At 74.4% G+C, this 16,232-nt stretch overlaps 3 protein-coding genes across 5 annotated transcripts; all 3 read right to left on the bottom strand.

Moving 5' to 3' along the window:
* Window positions 1-104: 104 nt before the first annotated feature.
* On the bottom strand, window positions 105-4,350 carry F11R (F11 receptor). The gene is made up of 10 exons (XM_074928900.1): window positions 4,253-4,350; window positions 2,569-2,625; window positions 2,346-2,459; window positions 2,123-2,266; window positions 1,835-2,037; window positions 1,643-1,745; window positions 1,156-1,260; window positions 1,062-1,071; window positions 829-877; window positions 105-557 (listed from the first exon to the last, which is right to left on the bottom strand). Exons 1-10 carry the CDS (start codon window positions 4,326-4,328, stop codon window positions 522-524), a joined length of 897 nt encoding a protein of 298 aa, XP_074785001.1. The 5' UTR covers window positions 4,329-4,350; the 3' UTR covers window positions 105-521.
* A 1,005-nt stretch (window positions 4,351-5,355) lies between these two features.
* USF1 (upstream transcription factor 1) lies at window positions 5,356-9,477 on the bottom strand. Its single transcript, XM_074928970.1, has 11 exons — window positions 9,376-9,477; window positions 8,443-8,510; window positions 8,228-8,277; window positions 7,874-7,992; window positions 7,696-7,797; window positions 7,396-7,588; window positions 7,213-7,300; window positions 7,009-7,067; window positions 6,325-6,419; window positions 6,096-6,224; window positions 5,356-5,996 (listed from the first exon to the last, which is right to left on the bottom strand). The coding sequence occupies exons 1-11, from the start codon at window positions 9,436-9,438 to the stop codon at window positions 5,907-5,909; spliced, it is 1,056 nt and encodes a 351-aa protein (XP_074785071.1). The 5' UTR covers window positions 9,439-9,477; the 3' UTR covers window positions 5,356-5,906.
* Window positions 9,478-9,902: 425 nt separating this feature from the next.
* On the bottom strand, window positions 9,903-15,689 carry ARHGAP30 (Rho GTPase activating protein 30). 3 transcript variants are annotated; one of them, XM_074928904.1, is made up of 11 exons: window positions 15,407-15,689; window positions 14,873-14,975; window positions 13,717-13,861; window positions 13,564-13,646; window positions 13,379-13,486; window positions 12,935-13,297; window positions 12,645-12,745; window positions 12,454-12,525; window positions 11,841-12,293; window positions 11,545-11,747; window positions 9,903-11,253 (listed from the first exon to the last, which is right to left on the bottom strand). In XM_074928904.1, the coding sequence occupies exons 1-11, from the start codon at window positions 15,513-15,515 to the stop codon at window positions 9,958-9,960; spliced, it is 3,036 nt and encodes a 1,011-aa protein (XP_074785005.1). In that variant the 5' UTR covers window positions 15,516-15,689; the 3' UTR covers window positions 9,903-9,957. The 3 variants fall into 3 exon arrangements, with proteins under 3 accessions (XP_074785005.1, XP_074785004.1, XP_074785003.1); XM_074928903.1 differs by having other exon boundaries at window positions 11,545-12,293; window positions 12,935-13,088; window positions 13,170-13,297; XM_074928902.1 differs by having other exon boundaries at window positions 11,545-12,293.
* Between the last annotated feature and the right edge of the window lie 543 nt (window positions 15,690-16,232).

Genomic DNA, 16,232 nt, shown 5'->3' with positions numbered 1-16,232 from the left:
CGCCGGGGTGGGGGGGGCCCCGCGTGTCACCGCCGTCCCCAGGGCCCCCCAAAAGTGGGTCACACGCCCCCCGCCCCCTCAGAGAAAGCAGCAGACGCCGGGTACAAGGACACAGGTTTATTTATTTCCAGCACACGGGCTCAGTCCAGCCCCCCACACACACCCAGTCCAGGGGGGCAACTGGGACCAGTGGGCGGGCAGGGCTGGCACTGGGGGTGATGCGCTCCCACCCCCCAGGGCAGCCGGGGGGGAGGTGGGGTCACACCAGCCCCCACCACAGCCCCCTCCGAGGACTCGTGTCCCCCCAGGGACGCGGTGACGTCCCCAAAGGGCAACGGTCCCTGCGCGGGGAGGGGACAAGGTGGGGGACAGGAGACACCCCCCTGCCCCCCCTCAAAAAAAAACCCCTGAGGCGACTGCAAAGGCACCGGGTAGTACTTAAAAAAAAATAATAGTTAAAATCACGGTGTAGCTACAGTAATTCGGGAACATTTACAAGAGCTGGTGGCGCGGGAGGAGCTTCACACCAGGAAGGACGACGTCTGCTTGAACTCTCCCTGCAGGGACATCGGGGACGTTACGGAGGGGACAACGGGGACGTTGGAGGGGGGGAGCAACGTGGATATTATGGGGGACAACAGGGACGGGGCTGCGGGTGGGGAGCACGCGGGTGGCTTTGTCCCCAGGGAGAGCGGCTCACGGTCCCCGAGGAGCTGGTGTGGGATGGGGACAAAGGGCACTGGGGGGGACACGGGGGGGTCCCCGTTCACCCCCTTTGGGCACCCCGGGGCGGGGGGGACACGCGGCGGCGCCGCCCCCCATACTCACGTCGCTGCGGTGCGAGGGTTGGCTGTAAATCACCTTCTTGCCGGCGGCACTGTGGGAAGCAACAACCTCAGGGGATGTCACCGGCCCCCCCTTGTGTCCTCCCTCCGGTGACACCCCCCAGGCACCCCCCCAGCCCGAGCGCAGGGCCTGGGGGGGACGGGACCACCCGTCCCCGCCGGCAGAGGAAGAGGAGGCAGCTGGGAGGGAGGCAGCAGCGTTACGGCTTCACTTACTCTTTTCTCTCTGAAACACAAGAAACGGGGATTCAGGGAGGGGCGGGGGGGCCCGGAGGGGGGCGGGGGGGGGCGCGGGGGCCACACTCACTGCGGAAGAAGCCCCGGCTGTAGGCGAACCAGATGCCGAAGGCCACGAGCGCCAGGACCATCAGCAGCACCACGACTGCCGCCACGATGCCGCCCACGTTGACTTCGCCTAGGAAGGAGAGAGGGGACGGGGACGGACCCGGGATGGGGACAGGGACGGATCCGGGATGGGGACAGGGACGGGGCTGGATCCGGGATGGAGATGGATCCCGGGGTGGGGCTGGACCCCGGGACAGGGATGGGGACAGATCCCAGCACCCCCGGGGTCCCACCACAACATCCCGGTGAGAGGAGAGGCCGTCGGGGCCCACAAATCCATCTGACACTGACGCCGGGATCGGGCCACCCATCCCCGGGGGCGGCTTTTCCCCTTCCCCGCATCACACCGCGGGGGGGGGTGTCCGGAGAGGGCGCAGGGGGTCATTAACATCACAGTTAATTAACACGTGACCCCTCGCCCGGCCGGGGCCGCAGCGCTGGCGGTTCCTTACTGGCTTCCATGCGGATAGCGTCGGATTTCTGGGGGGCCCCCACGTTATTCGTGGCCTCGCAGTAGTAGTCGCCGGTGTCGAAGGCGCTCACAGGCTCGAAGATCTGGGGGGGGGGTGGGTGGAGGAGAGGTGAGAGCGGGGTCGGGGGAGGCCGGGGGGGGTGTCCCTGCCCTCGGAGCCCCCCGCGCTCACCAGCTCCCCGGTGGCGGGGTCCAGGGTGTAGGAGGAGTTGCGGAAGGTGGGGCTGGTTCGGGGGTCGGGCGGCATCAGCGCGCCGTCGCGGTACCAGCGGAAGGTGGGGGGGGGCGAGCCGTCCGTCTCGGCGCAGCGCAGCACGGCCTTGCTGCCGATGGTGGCCGAGGCCGGCACGTGGGCCAGCGGCTTGGAGGGCGGCACTGCGGGAGAGCGCGGCGTCGGCGTCCTGCCCCCGGGGACACGGCGGGGGGGACGCTCGGGGCCGGGCCCGGGGGGCGGCCGCACCTTGGACGATGAGGTTGACCTCGGACTTGGCGATCTGGCTGCCGTCCCCCACCACCTCGCAGATGTATTTCCCCGTGTCCGCCCGCGTCACCGTGCTGAAGCGGATGGTGGTGGGCGAGAACTGGACCCGGTTCTTGTAGGGCTCTGCCGGGAGGGGAGACGGGGCTGGGGACGGGCTCGGACGGACAGACGGAGCCGGTGGGGGGGGTCACCGCGGACGTACCCGTCAGCTCCCCCCCGTAGTAGAAGAGGACGAGCGAGGAGCCCTTCTGGAACTTCCACTCGATGCGGGGGTTGCTCCAGCCGGACCGAAAGGCCGCGCAGGGGATGTCGGCAGCTGCGGGGGGAGAGCGACGCTGCGGGCGAGGGGGCATCCGCACCGGGAACCCCCCCGCGCCCTCCGGGATAAGGGTGCGGGGTCGCCGGGGACCGGCCCGGGCACTCACGCTTGTGTTCGGGCACTTCTCTGGTCTCGGAGGTGACCTGGGCTCCCGCCAGCGACGCTGCGGGGGGAAAGGAGGCGGCTGAGACCGGGGGGCCCTGGCGGCGGGGTGCGGGGAGGCCGCGGCCGGGTCGGGGAGGTCAGCGGGAGCCCCGAGGCGGCGGTGACGGTCCCCAGCACAGGGGTGACGCGTGACGTCGCGGCCTGGGGAGCTGGAAAATCCCGTCCTGCCGCTCCGGGCGCCGCTGCCATCACGTCACCCGCTGCCCTGCCCGGTCCCTGCCTGGTTTCGCAGGAAACTGGCCGGGGCGTTTCGCAACTCCCTGCCCTCTGTGCACACACACCCGCACGGAGACCCCCCCGCGGCCCCGCACACGCGTGTCCCCTCGCTCGGGTCCCGCGTCCTCGGAGCCGGTGTCCCCCCCGCGGCCGCTCCCGGGGCTGGGGCTGGCGGCGCTGCCGGGAGCGGCCGCGGCCTCGGCCCCGACCCTCCCGCACCTTTGCACCCCGAGCCGCTGCCAAGCGAAACCGGGGCGGAGGGCGGCGGCACAAGCGCCGGTTTGGGGCGAAACGGGCAGGACACGGGGCGGCCGGTGTCTCTGTGCTGGCCCCGGGAGCCGGCGCCGTGGCCCGGTGCTGGCGGGGAACGGCCTCAGACCCCGCCAGGGTCTCGACCCACACGGGGGGGAGAAGGATTTGGGGGCTGTTTGGGTGGATTCGGGGCAGGAAGGGCCGGGAGGTGCCGTCCCGCGCGGGCAGCCGGGGCGGGCCGGGCCGGGCCCCGCCGTTAATCCCGAGCGGCTCCGGGATTGTTCCAGCACAATGAGGGGGCAGGAAGGGCCCGGCCCGGCGGCCGCAACCCCCCGACACCGGCTGCGCGTTAACACGGGGGGGGGGGGGGGGAGCACGGCTCGACGGCCGCCGCGGGGCGAGGGCCACCGGGTCACCCCGGCGCGAGGAAGCGCCGTCGCCCGCTGTCCGGGATGTTTTGCCAATGGCGGGTTTCCGGCCCCAGGAAGCGTGGCCGGATCCGCACCCCCCGCCGAGCCCCCCCCGAATTACCGGGTGTCGCTGAGGTGGCGACGACGGGCTCGGCGGGAGCGGAGCCGCCGGGACGGGGCGAGCGGCACCGGCTCTGCCCCCCCCCCCCCCGCCGCCTCCCGCTCCCGGGCGTCACCGGGTCCTTACCGCGGGTCCCGGGGCCGGCGCCCCCTCCCCGGGCGGGGTGACCCGGGTGGCGGCCCCCAAACCAACCGTAAACCGTAAATAACGGGGCGGTGGCGGCTGCGGGGCACGAACGGGGCTCCCCCGGGGCGGGCGGTCCGGCGGGAGGCGGGCGGACCCGCCGCGTTATTAATAGTCCGTTATCGCGGTGTGCGGCGGCACCGGGCCCCGCCCGTGATCTCCCCTTTCCCCGGTACGAACCGGGCTCGGTGAGCGGGGACGGCGACACAGGGCGCTCCCCTCTCCCCGCCACCGGCCCCCGCGGGCACCAGCCCCGCCCCGGGCGGCAGCACCGGGGACCCCCCGGTCCCGGCACCGCCCCCGGGAACCCCCCGAGCGACCCGGTACCGGCCGCCTCCGGGCGATCCGCCGCCACCCCCCGGGGATCCACCGCCCGGTACCGGCGGCGCCCCCAACAATGGTTCGGTCACCTCGTGGCCGGCCGCCGCCCCCCCGGCACTCACCGGCCGCCGCCCCGAGCAGCAGCAGCCGCAGCAGCCGCCGGGGCCCGGGGCCGCCCCGCCGCGCCGCTCCCGCCATGGCCGCCGCCGCCGCACTGCGCGCCCCCGCCCGGCCCAGGTGCGGCCCCGCCCCGCCCAGGTGGGCCCCGCCCACCGAGACCGCCTCCTCCCCGGGGCCGGGCCAATGGGGCTACGCCCCTCTGCCAGGTGCCGAGGAGCCCCTCCCCTTTCCCCGTTCCATTGGCCGAGCCGCCTGTCTCCTTAGGGACGGGGCGCGCTCCGCTCCAGTGACTGGCTGGCTCTGCCCCGCAGCGCCGGTTTGATTGGCTGAGAGCGAAGGGGCGGGGCGAGCGACAGGTGTGGAAAGGGCGAGGCTACCGGCCAATCAGGGAGAGCGCTTTAACTTCTGGCCAATGGGCGCGTCTTGCGTGCCTCGTGGCGGCCCTGGGGCGGGGACCCGGGCGTTGCCACAGCGACGGGGCCTGCGGCCTCCTCGGGCTCCGGCGGGCTCCCAGCGCCCCCCAGTACCCTCCCAGTAACCCCCAGTACTTCCTAGTGCCCTCCCCGTGCTTCCAGTACCTCCTAGTGCCCTCCCAGTACCCCCCAGGGCCTTCCCAGTAACGCCCAGCACCTCCCACTGCCCTCCCAGTAGCCCCCAGTACCTTCAAATGCCTTCCCAGTACCCCCCACTGCTTTCAGTACCTCCCACTGCCCTCCCATGTAGCCCCCAGTACCATCCACTGCCCCCCAGTACACCCCCGTACCTTCCAGTCCCCCCCCCAGTGCTTCCCATACCTTCTACTGCCCTCCCAGTAGCCCCCAGTATCCTTCAGCGCCCTCCCAGTGCTCCCCCGCTGGCACAGCCATGATGACACCGCGGCAGCGACACAGCAGCACGGTGACAGCACAGGGACACATTGCAGGGGGGGGCTCAGGAGGGAGCGGGGGGCCCCTGGGAGCCCCCACAAGTCCCCAGGGCGCTGCAGAGTGACGGGGGGGGCACACGAGGGGAGCGAGGAGGGGGCCGGGGGGGGCTCAGGGCAGATTTGGGGTGTCCAGAGGTGCTACAGAAGGGGGAGGAGAGAGAAGAGGAATAAACCGTAGGACCTGGAAAAACAAATCACTATTTTTATTTATTTTTGCTTTTTAAATTCAGAGTTTTAAAAAAAAGTCTGGCCCCACCGGGCCGGGCGAGCCGCAGCGGGCAGAAACTGGGGAACTGGGGGGGGGGGGGGGGGGCGGGGGGGCCACAGCACCCCGGGACCGCCCACACTCCCGGGGGCGTCCCGGGGCCGGCAGGAAGGGGCGAGAGGTGCCGCAGCCCCCCCCGGGGGGTCCCCCGCGGCGGGGGGACGGGGTGGGGGGGGCGCAGGCGGGGGGGGGCCGAGGCAGTGCTTGGGGAGGGGGGGGCAGCGGGGCCGGCGCCCGCCTGGCCGAGAGCGTGTGCAGGAAGCGGGGGGCTCGGGGGGGGGGGGGGGGGACACACACGTGAAAGGGGGACGGGGAAGGGAGGGGATGGGGACACAAACCAAACGGGAGGGTCCTCATGTCACGCCAGGGAGGTGCTCGCTGCTAGGGGGGTTTGGGGGGGGGGGGGGTAGGCGCAAGGGGAGGGGGCGCAGGCCCCCCCGCCGGGCCCCCGGCCCCGCCGGCCCCGTCAGTGGCTGTCGTTCTTGATGACGATCTCCACGCCGTGCTGGCGGAGCTGCGCCCGCAGGATCAGGTTCTTGTTCTTCAGATCTTCCACCTGAGGGGGGAGGACGGAAAAATAATAATAACAAAAAAAAAAAAAACAAACCACAAAAACACCCCCTACACCCCCCCCAGGGCCCCCCCCTGCCCTCACCTGCTGCCGCAAGACCTCGTTGTCCATCTGGAGCTGGTCGAGGCCCTGCAGCTCCTCGGAGAGGCGGTGGTTGCTCTGCCGCAGCTCCTGGATGTAGTCGCAGGCTTTGGAGAGGATCCCGCCCTTGCTCTGAGGAGGGGGGGGGGACACACAGCGCGGTGAGGGGGGGGGCACCGAGCCCTTCCCTCGCCCTGCAGCCCCCCCAGGCAGATGGCGGGGGGGTCCCTACCTGCCCCGACTTGGTGTTCTCCATGGAGCAGTCGGGGATGATCTTGGAGAGCTGCACGATCCAGTTGTTGATCTTGTCCCGGCGCCGGCGCTCCACTGAGGGGGGGGGGGGGGGAGAATGGGGGGGGCTCAGCACCCCCCCAGCCTCACAGGGGGGTCCCTGGACCCCCAGAATGCACCACCACACCCCCCCATCACCCCCTGTGGCTGGGGTTGGGGGTCACCCACCTGCCAAGCCCAGCACCCCCAGAGAAAGGGGGGGGGTCCTACCCCGCTGCCCCCCCCGGGGCCCCCCCACCCCTCGGGGGTGAAGCACCCAAAGGGCCCAGGCTCTGCCCCCGGGGGTGGGGCAGGGTGGGCACCCGCCTGCTCCCGGGGCACCACGACAGGAGAGTCGGGTTTGGGGCAGAACCAGCCCAAGCCCAGCCCCGAGGAGGGGGCGCCCAGCCTGGGGGGGCACCTGGGCCGCGCTCGGGCCCCCCCAGATTTAATTTTTCATGCTCTGGCCTCCCCCACCTCCACCGCTGATCACGGCTCTGCCAAAGCAGCTTCACCCCCCCAGAGCTCGGTGACACATCTGAGCGTCCCCCCCACGGTAACACCGGGAAGGCTCCGGGCACCACCAGACCCCATCCCTGTCCCTCACCGAGCACGGGGTGACCCCCCCCGCCCCCCCCGCCGGTACCTTCGTTGTGCTGCGCCCGACGCTTCTCGTCCCGGGTGGCTCTCGGCGCCTCAGACTTCCTGGGGGGGGGGGGGGGGGGGGGAGCACGGCCCCGTCGGTGCCGGTGGGGATCCCCGGCCCCCCCCCGCTGGCACCGGGGACACGGTCCCGCTGCCGAAATCCCCGGAGCGTGGCCGAGGGGCCCGTGGGGGTCGCGGTACTCACGGGGAGTAGGGGTGGGCGCGGGGGGCGATGGAGCGCTGCGCCCCCCCCTGCAGCACCTCCTGCGGCGACATCATCACGAAGAACTGCCCTGGGGGGGACACAGGCAGAGGTGGGGGGTCAGGGCAGGGGGGGGGCACCCCGAAACACCTAAAGGGAGCAGGGGGGGGTCTGGGGGGGCCGTACCCGTGGGGGTGGGCTGCCCCAGCAGCGCCTCCGAGTTCTGCGTGGTGACGACGGCCGTGGCCGTGGTCCCCGCGCCCGCCGACGTGCTGGTGTCGGCCACGGCCGCCGTGGGGAAATACGTGTAGTGGGTCTCGGTGGCCGCCGCCTCCGTCTCCACCGCGTCCTCGCTGGTGAAGGCGCCCTGGATGACGGCCTGGGGGGGCACAGAGGGACGGGGGGGGGGACAGCGGCTGCCGCGGGGCACCGGGAACGGGCCCCTCGCCCCCCTTCCCGCCGCCGGCGCCCCCCGGCAGCACCCACCTGGGTCATGGACTGGGCGGCCGGGTACCCGCTGATGGCGCTGGTGCCCTCGGTCTGTCCGTCCAGCTGTCCGTCCGCCACTTGGATCACCCGGTACATCACCTGCGGGAGACGCCGTCCGTCCTGCCCCTCCGGGACCGGTCCGGGACCCCCCCCCGGTGCCCCCCCCGGGGCGTACCTGCGTGCCGCCGTTCTCCGTGCGGAACACATACTTGATGTTGGGGTCGGGGAAGGTGGCGGCCGACTGGATGCTGGCAATGGCCACGCTGGTGGGATCCTCCCCTGTGGCCACTGCACCTTGAGGCGGGAAAACGGGGGGAGGCCCATGACGGGGAAGGGGCCGCGGCCGGGGGGGCCCCGCGATGGCCGGGGGGGGCTCGGAGACACCCCCCCGCGGCCGCGCCTCCAGCCACACGGCGCCAGGGTTACGCTGGGCACAGCCGGGGCTAAACTGGGCACAACTGGGGCTGCCAGCGCAGCCCCCAGGGCCCCCCCGCAGCGCCGAGGTTTGGGGGGGTCGCTCCCCGCTCACCTTCCTGGATCTGCACCGTCCCCTCCTCCGTCTCAGCCGCTTTCTGCTGCCTGCGAGGGCCGGGAATGGGGGGGGGGGTGTTTGAGGGGGGGGCGGCCCCGGGGACACACACACACACACATCCCACCCCCCCCCCCCCCCCCAGACGTCACCGGTGCCCCGACGGCCGCGCCCCGGTGTCGGCGGCCGGGGGGGTTCGGGGGTCCCGCACTCACCCCTTCATCGCTCCGCTCCCACGGGCATCAGCGGGGCAGTCGCAGAGGAGCCTCCGGCCTTCAGAGCCCTGCGGGGGCGGCGGCTCAGCCCCGGCCTTCCCCCCCCGCTCCTCTTCCTCCTCCCGGAGCGGGCCCCCCCCGCGCCCCGGTCCCCGCTGTCACCCGGGTCCCGACCCCGCACCGGGCCGGGACCCCCGGGGGCTGTTCCGGGGCGTCGCCCCCCGCCCCCCGCCCTTACTGTCGCATCCCGGGTGTCCCCGACCCCCCCCGCCGCGGTTCGGTTCCGGGGTCCGGCCGGTACCGGTGACCCCGGCGGGGCCCGCGCCGCCCCGCTCTCCCCGTGCCTTTGTCACCCGGCGGCAGCCGGTGACGGAACCGGGAACGGGGACGCCGGTCCCCGCCGCCCCGAAACCGGCCGCCCCGCCCCCCCCCGCGGCCGCCCCCGGGGGGTTCAGCCCCGTGTCACCCCCCCCCCGCACGGCCCCGGGTGCCCCCTGGAGCGGGTCCCGCCCCCCCGCGCCCGGCGCCGCCCACCCGGGCCGGGAGGCGGCGGTGTCAGAGCGGGGGGGGCGCCGGCCGCCCCCCGCGGCGGGTGACAGGGCCGGGGCGGCAGCGCAGGGGGTGACAGGCCGCGGGGGGGGGCCCCGCCGCGGACCCCGGGGGCGGTGACAGGCCCGGGGGGGCCGCGCCCCGGGGGAGGGCGGCGGCGGGCGGCGTCTCCCGGGGGCCCGGGGCCGGGGAGGGCCCCGCACCCCGGCGGGGGCAGCGGCGGATGGGCCCGGGCGCCGCGGCCGGGCCCGCACCCACCGGCGGCCGCGGCCGGGCGCGGCCCCGCGCCCCGCGGGCCGGGGAACGGGGGGGGGTGCGGCCCGTCCCGGCCCCGCCGCGCCCCCCGGGCCCGTCCCGGCGCCCCCCGCCCGCCCCCGCCGTTACCTCGCCGCGCCGGGCCGCCCTGCGCGCGCTCGGCCCCTTGTCTCGCCATGAAGCCCCGCACATGCGCACGGCGCCGCCGCGCCGCCATGACGGGTCCGGGCGGAAGCGAGTCCCGCATCCGCCGCGCCCCCCGCCCCGCCGCCATCTTGGGCAGGGGCGCCGCGTAGCGCCGCCGCCACCGCCGCCGCCGCCATCTTGACGCCGGGCACGGCCTCCCCGCCCCTCCCCGCCGGCGCCATCTCAGTGCGTGCCGGCCCCGGCGGGCGCCATCTTAGACGGCGAAGCGCGGCGCTTCCGTGCGGCCGCCATCTTGGGTGAGGGCGGCGCCATCTTGGAGGCGGGCATCGCCTCCCCGCCGCGCCTCGCACCCCGCTCGCCCAAACCGGCCCCCGGTGCCGCCGCCGCCGCCGCGGGGCGAGGGACCCCCGGGCCCTGACCGTCCCCCTCCCCCCGGCCCGGGGTGCTGCGGGGCGAGACCCCCCCGTGTGCCGCCGTGTTGCGTCGACGGAGGCCGCAGCGGTAGACAAAGCGCCTTTATTGACCCCGTCGCCGCCCGCGCAGGAGCGGGACCGTCCCCCGCGCTCAGCGCTCGCCCGCCGCGCCCTCGGCCTGCGCCGCCGGCCGGGTCAGGCTCAGCCGGTTCCTCGCCGGCGCCTCGCCCTCGGGAGCCGCCACGCAGCTGAGGGGCCGCAGCAGCCGCGGCCTCAGCGGGGCCTTCTGGAAGGGCAGCGCCTTGGGGGGGGCGGCGGGCGCCAGCTCCCCCCCGCCGTAGGTCTGGATCCTCCTCACGGGCGCCTGGGCCGGCTTCTGCTCGGCGGCCGCGGCCACCGCCTCATCGAAGGACACGCTGCCGCCCTCCCGCCAGCCCGCTCTCCTCGCCGCCGCCCCGCCGCCCCCGGGAGCCCCCTCCGGCGCCGTGAGGCTGGGGGGACGCCGGGGCGGCGTGGCGGCATCGCCCCCCGCGGGCGGGGGCACCCAGGGCTGCAGGGCCGGGGGGATCTTGGCGAACTGGGGCTTGGGGGGCACGACGGGGACCGAGCGGGCCTGCAGCACCCTGACGGTGCGGGCGGCCAGGCGCGCCGGGGCGCTGCCATCGCGGCGCAGCACGGCCGCGGGCTCGGGGCGCCCCGGCTCCCCGGGGGGCTCGGCCCCGCTCGGCTCCGGGGCTTCGGGGAGAGGCTTGTGCAGCTCCGGGGCCGAGGCGGAGAGCGAGGGAGAGCCGGGGCTGCTCCCAGGGCTGGCACCGGTACCCTCCACGCTGGCCGCCGAGGGCGGGAGAGCCTCGGGGACACCCTCGGGGACAGACCCGGGGACTGGGGGCTCCGCTGGCTCCTGGGGGGCCTCCTCCGGCGCGGAGGCGGGAGGGGACACCAGTGGAGGTTGGGGTTCCCACTCCCCAGGCTCCTCTGGGGTGGGGGGTCCAGAGCTGGCTCCATCCTCTTCGACTTCCCCGTCCGACACGTCAGGAACCGGCCCCGCTCCCGCACGGCCCCTGGCTCCTTCGGCCTCGTCCCCGGCTTCCGCGCTGGAGTCAGTTCTGCCGGGGCTGGAGCCGCCGTCCGTGGCCCCTTCCCCCCCGGCCCCCTCCCCTGGGGGCTGCGCGGCGCCCGGCGCCCCCCCCTCTGCCGACCCCCCTGCGGGGTCCCCGGGGCGCTCCCCCTCACCCTCAGCGCCCTCCTCTGCAGGTTCGAGGGGCTCCGGCGCCGCCGCCAGCGGGCTGAGCTCGTCGTGGGCGCTGAGGAACATGTCGTCCGAGTCGGTGTCGCCGGCGCCGTCCTCGGCGTCGGAGCCGCTGGGAGCCATGAAAAACATCTCCTCCTCCATGCACTCCTCGATGGAGAGGTAACTGCCGGGCTGCTCGGCGGGGGGCTCCCCCGGCTGGGGACGGGGACGGGCGGGAGGGTGACGGCTGTGCCGGAGACCCCCCACCCCATGCGGGCACCGAGCAGGGCAGGGCCCCGAGACCCGGTGCTGGGGCTGGAGGTGCCGATGCCACTGTGACCCCTCTGTGTGTCCTCTCCGTCCCATCCCATCCCCATCCCATTCCATCCCATCCCCGTCCCCTCCCATCCCTGTCCCCTCCGTCCCCGCCCTGCCCAGGGACAGCAGAGGTGACCCGCCAGCCCTCCCGCCCCTGTCCCAGAGCAGGGGGTGATGGTGGCAGCTCACGTTCATGAACCCGCTCTCCATCCCCTCCTCGATGGCCGGGAAGCCCTCGCTGTCCCCGGGGCCGGTGTCCAGCAGCGGGGACCACGCCGCGGGGTCCCCGTCCCCGCTGCCCTCCAGCCACGTCTCCTGGCTGTCGAGGAAGGCGAAGGAGTCCCGCAGCTCCAGGGAGAGCCGGTTCTGCTCCGCGTCCGCCCTCCCCTCCCCTGCGGAGGGACGCGGGGCGGGGGCTGAGCCCGGTGTGCCCCCCCGGCACCCCGGGAGTCCCGCGCCGGCCGGTCCCGGCGGCCGCCTCTCACCGGTGCGGTGCTCGGGGTCCCCGGCGGAGCGGCGGGCGGGTGGCGGGGGGCTGGCGGGGGGGTCTCTGCCCGCGGCCGCCTGGGCCAGCGCCGGGCACGGCAGCCCCCGCGTCAGGCGGGAGAGGTTGGAGGTGATGTGGAAGGGGACGGTGACGGAGAAGGGGCCGGAGATGTGGACCCCCGCGCACTTCTCGGCGCGGGTGCGGGCGGCCTTCGGCGAGCGGCCGGGGGCCACCAGCGAGGCCCGGCCGGCTTTGGGGGTGGTGGGCTCCGACTTGGTGCTGCTTTCGCCCTCGGACTCGGGGGCCCGCGGCTCCTCCTGCCCCCTCAGCTTCTCCTCCAGGCTCTCGTCCAGCTCGGGGCAGCTCCCCGGTGCCGGCGGGCAGGTGTCGAAGCTCTCCCGGCGCTGCGGCGGCTCCTTCGCCGACCGCTTCTTGCTCAGCCGGGGGTCGTCTGCGCCCGCCGGGGAGAAGTGTCAGTGCCCGGAGGTGGCCCCTGGCCCCGCTCCCAGGGACCCGGCTTCCCCGTCCTGCCCCTCCGTCTCTGCGCCGTCTCCCCGTGCCCACCCCGTCCCCTCGTCCCGCCGCAGGGTCCCCCGGCCTCTCCCTCTTACCGGCGAAGGGGACGGAGCTGAGCGAGTCCATGCTCTTGGCTGGCCGCAGGGTGATTTTACCGCCCTTGTCATCTGGGTTGGGGGGAAGGAGAAGGGGAATGGCCGCGGGGTTGGCTCTGGGGACACGGCGCCCCCCGAGCGATGGGGCCCTCCCTCCGGACCCCGGCGGGGGGACGCCCGGGGCTCCCCACCTTTCTCCTCCGCCTTGCCCAGCTTGCGCTTGGCCTCGTGGCTGGAGCGGCCCAGGTGGAAGATGGATCTCCACTTCTTGGCCTTGAGGGAGCCCTTCCTCCTGCGGGCCCCCGGGCGTCAGCGGCGGTGGGCACGCCCGGGCACGCTCGCGTGCGCGCACGAGCGCACACGGTCCCTTCGGCCGCGGGAGAGCGCATGCCCACGCAAGAACACGCGTGTGTGGGGCCACGCGTGCTCACGGCACTGCCCAGGCCGAGGGGGCCCCCGGGGGGGTCCCGGGGGGTCCTACCTGTGGTCGCTGAGCTCGATGATGGTGTGGTAGGGCCGGATCGGGGGGGGCCCGTCACCCTGGCTGAGCGCGGCCGGCACGTGGTACGGGGGGGGCTGCCCGTCCCCCGGCGCCCCCCCGCCCAGCAGCAGGGACCGCCGGGGGCTCTCGCTGCCTGCGGGACGCCGAGACGGGGCGTCGGGGACCCCCTCACTGTGCGTGTGTGTGTGTCCCCCGCCCCAGGGCCGGGCCGTACCACGGAGAGGAGCGTCCCCGAAGAGCTGCTCGACGTGGGTGAGGATGAACTCCACCACGATGGACTGGACGCGCACCTCCATGAAGGCCGCCGTGCCGTTGAACCCCGACGCCTCGATGTCCTTCGACCTGCCGCGGAGTCGGGGGGGCTCGCAGGGGGGGCTGGCGGGCCCCCTCCCCGCCCCCCCGCCCTCCCCTCCCGGCGCTCACCGCAGCAGGTTGGGCGCCCAGACGATGGCCAGGTTGCGGGCGTGCATGTTGGTGTGGCTGCTGTGCGCCGCCATGCACAGGAGGTGCCTCATCAGGAACTCCAGGGTCCTGCCGGCACCGGGGCGCGTTAGGGACGGCGGCGGCCCCGGGGGACGCCGCTGCGGGGTCCCCCCGCGCCCCCCTACCTATAGTGGGGCACCGGCAGCTCCTTCAGCACCTCCTTGATCTTCACCAGACGAGCCTCCTCCATCTGGATGGCCACCGCGTCCTGCGGGGGACGGGGACGGGGTGACAGCTGCCACCCGCGGGGGTCGGGGCCGGAGGCCGGGGACACTCACGGCGAATTTGTCGTAGAGCTGGTAGGTGAGGAGGGGGTTGGGGAGCTCGCGGAAGTAGGCCTTGCAGAGCGAGCTGACGCAGTGGATGTCCTGCAGGTAGACGTCCTTCTGCAGGTCGGGGCAGCGGTCGCCGTCGAACTCCTGCCTGCGAGCGAGGCGGCCGGCTCGGCGAGGGGACGGACGGCGCGGCCCCCCCTCAGGTCAGGGGGTGTCCCCGGGGAGGGGAGGGCGGCTGGGCCGGGCGCTGCCCGCGGGGCTGGGGGACACACGGGGACCAGCGTGGTCCTGGTGCAGCACGGGGGGATGGAGGGGACCGGGGCAGACATGGGGACAGAGGGGATGGAGGGATGTGAGGGACGCTGGGGATGGAGGGGACGTGGGGATGGAGGGGATGTGGGGATGGGGGGACAGAGGGGACAGGAGGATGGAGGGAACGGGGATGGAGGGGATGGAGGAATGTGAGGGACGCTGGGGGTGTTGGGGACACAGGGGACACTGGTAGCACTGGGGTTCTCGGGGACACGGGAATAGGGGAGAAAAGAGACAGCTGAGAAAAGAGGCAAAAGAGTGAAAAATTTGAACCAAATATGAAAACGAACAGATGGAAAAAGGCAGAAAAGGAACAAGTGAGAGAGATGGGACGGGGCCGAGCGCGGGGGCAGCCGGGGCAGGAAGGAGCCGCGGGGCCGGATCCGGCCAACTCAGCACCGGGGTTGGCTCCTGCGTGCTCCCCCCCCCGTCCCCCCGCCCTGTCCCCATCCCCGTCCCCCTCCTCCTCCCCGTCCCCTCCTGGGCTGTCCCCGCCCGTCTCCATCCCTCCGGTCCTGCCTCATCCCAGCCCCATTTCCACCCTTTTTGGTCCCATTTCCCTCCTGTGCCCCTCCCCACCCTTCCGGTCCCAGCCCCGTCTTCCTCCTCCCTCCGCTCCCAGCTCCGTCCCATCCCCACCTGCTCCCCTTTGGTCCCCGGCTCCATCCCAGCTCCCTCTGCCTCAGCTCCTCCTGCTCCACCTGCTCCCGCCTCCATCTCCATCATCTCCATCTTCATCCCGGCTCCATCCCAACTGCTCCATCTCCATCCCCATCCCATCTCCACCATCTCCATCCCGTCCCGTCCCGTCCCGTCCCACCTCCGTGCCCCGCCCGGCCCCGCTCACCGCAGCCGCTGGATGTTGGAGGAGACGCCGGAGAGGCGGTAGATCCCGTCCACCACCCCGTGCTGCTCCACGAAGCTGGTGCAGCTCCTCAGCACCTGGGGCACTGCGGGGCGGGCGCCGCGGGGCCGCCGTCACCCTCCTCCCCCCGGCCCAGACCCTCGCCGGGAGCACCGGGGCCACCCACCCCCCCGTGCCCGGTGCCGGCGGCCCCGCGGGGCAGCCGGTCCCTGCGCCGGCCACGTCCAGGCCCGGGGGCCACCGAGTCCCCAGGGACGAGGCCGCCCGTCCCCATCCCAGCGGGACACCGAGATTAGAGCCGCGCCGAGGCGCCGGGACCCCCCAAATCTCGTAGGGGCCGCGCCGGGAGGCGCCCCGGCCGCGACGCTTGCTCAACCGCCGCCGGTGATGCAACCGCGTGGCCTGAGTCACCCCCCGCCCCCTCCCCGCGGCACCCCCGGCCTTCCGGCAGCCGCGGGGGCGACCCCCGAGGGCGTGAGGGGCTCGGCGGGACCCCGCGGGCGGCGGCACACTCACCCTCCTGCCCCGACTGCTGGAGATGCTCCAGGAGGTCGCAGCCGAACACCCGCTCCTTGGTGCCGCCCTTGCGCCTCGCCTTCTGCCGGGCCTTCAGCGCCAGCGACATGGAGGCGGCGCGGACCCCCCCCGGCAGCGGGGTCAGACCCTGCCCATGGCCCGAGCGGGGCGCGGGCGCCCCAGAGCCCCGGCGCAGCGGCGGGGGCCGGGGGGGGGAGGCGGGCGGCGAGCGGAAGCGGCCCCCCGAGGAGGAAGCGCGGCGGCCCCGGGGCCCTGACGCAGCCTCGAGGGCCCGGGGCGAACCGCTGGCGGGGGCAGGAAGGCGGCGGCCGCCTTCGAGGCCGCTTCCTGCTCCTCGGCGCGTCGAAACCGCAGGGCAGGGCGCGGGCGGCACGCGTGCGCACGCTGCTGCGCGCTCCGGCGCGCTCGCGGGGGGCTCGGGCGCGCTCACGCCTGCTCGGGCGCGTGCTGGGGCGCGCTCGTGCACGCTCGTGCGAGCTCGGGCGTGCCCGGGCGCGCTCACATCAGCTCGAGGCGTGCTCACGCATGTGCTGGGCCGCGCCCGGGTGAGCTTGCACACGCGTCGCCCCGCCCGGGCGCGCTTCTCCGGGCACACGCAGCGCCCAGGTGTGACCGGCCTCGCACGCGCGCGAGCGCCAGCCCCCCCCCAACTTCCCCACGTACCCGCCCCCCCGCTGAGACCAGACGCACTCGACACAGGGTCCCAGGGTCCCGCGCGGGGGTTTATTTACAAGCGCGGCCGGGCAGCAGCGGGGGGGCGGGGGGCCCCCCGTCCTATACAGGTATGTACACGCGGGGCGCGCTG

The sequence above is a fragment of the Athene noctua genome, chromosome 29 (genome assembly GCF_965140245.1).
Source record: "Athene noctua chromosome 29, bAthNoc1.hap1.1, whole genome shotgun sequence".
Lineage (NCBI taxonomy): Eukaryota > Metazoa > Chordata > Aves > Strigiformes > Strigidae > Athene > Athene noctua.
The sequence above is the reverse complement of the archived record's forward strand: the minus strand, read 5'-3'. Positions and strand labels throughout refer to the sequence as shown.

Bases quoted from the DNA above. Each gene is read 5' to 3' on its own strand.
- F11R (XM_074928900.1), bottom strand. From the start codon at position 4,328: ATGGCGGGAGCGGCGCGGCGGGGCGGCCCCGGGCCCCGGCGGCTGCTG. The intron at 2,267-2,345 runs GTACGTCCGCGG...CCCTCCCGGCAG, and splicing joins CTACGGGGGGGAGCTGACGG to AGCCCTACAAGAACCGGGTC. The intron at 2,038-2,122 runs GTGCGGCCGCCC...GCTCTCCCGCAG, and splicing joins GGTCAACCTCATCGTCCAAG to TGCCGCCCTCCAAGCCGCTG.
- USF1 (XM_074928970.1), bottom strand. From the start codon at position 9,438: ATGTGCGGGGCTTCATGGCGAGACAAGGGGCCGAGCGCGCGCAGGGCG. The intron at 7,798-7,873 runs GTACGCCCCGGG...CGTCTCCCGCAG, and splicing joins CGGAGAACGGCGGCACGCAG to GTGATGTACCGGGTGATCCA. The intron at 7,589-7,695 runs GTGGGTGCTGCC...GTGCCCCCCCAG, and splicing joins CCGCCCAGTCCATGACCCAG to GCCGTCATCCAGGGCGCCTT.
- ARHGAP30 (XM_074928902.1), bottom strand. From the start codon at position 15,515: ATGTCGCTGGCGCTGAAGGCCCGGCAGAAGGCGAGGCGCAAGGGCGGC. The intron at 13,862-14,872 runs GTGAGCGGGGCC...CCTCGCTCGCAG, and splicing joins TCCAACATCCAGCGGCTGCG to GCAGGAGTTCGACGGCGACC. The intron at 12,746-12,934 runs GTAGGACCCCCC...GGGGGCCCGCAG, and splicing joins ATCGAGCTCAGCGACCACAG to GAGGAAGGGCTCCCTCAAGG.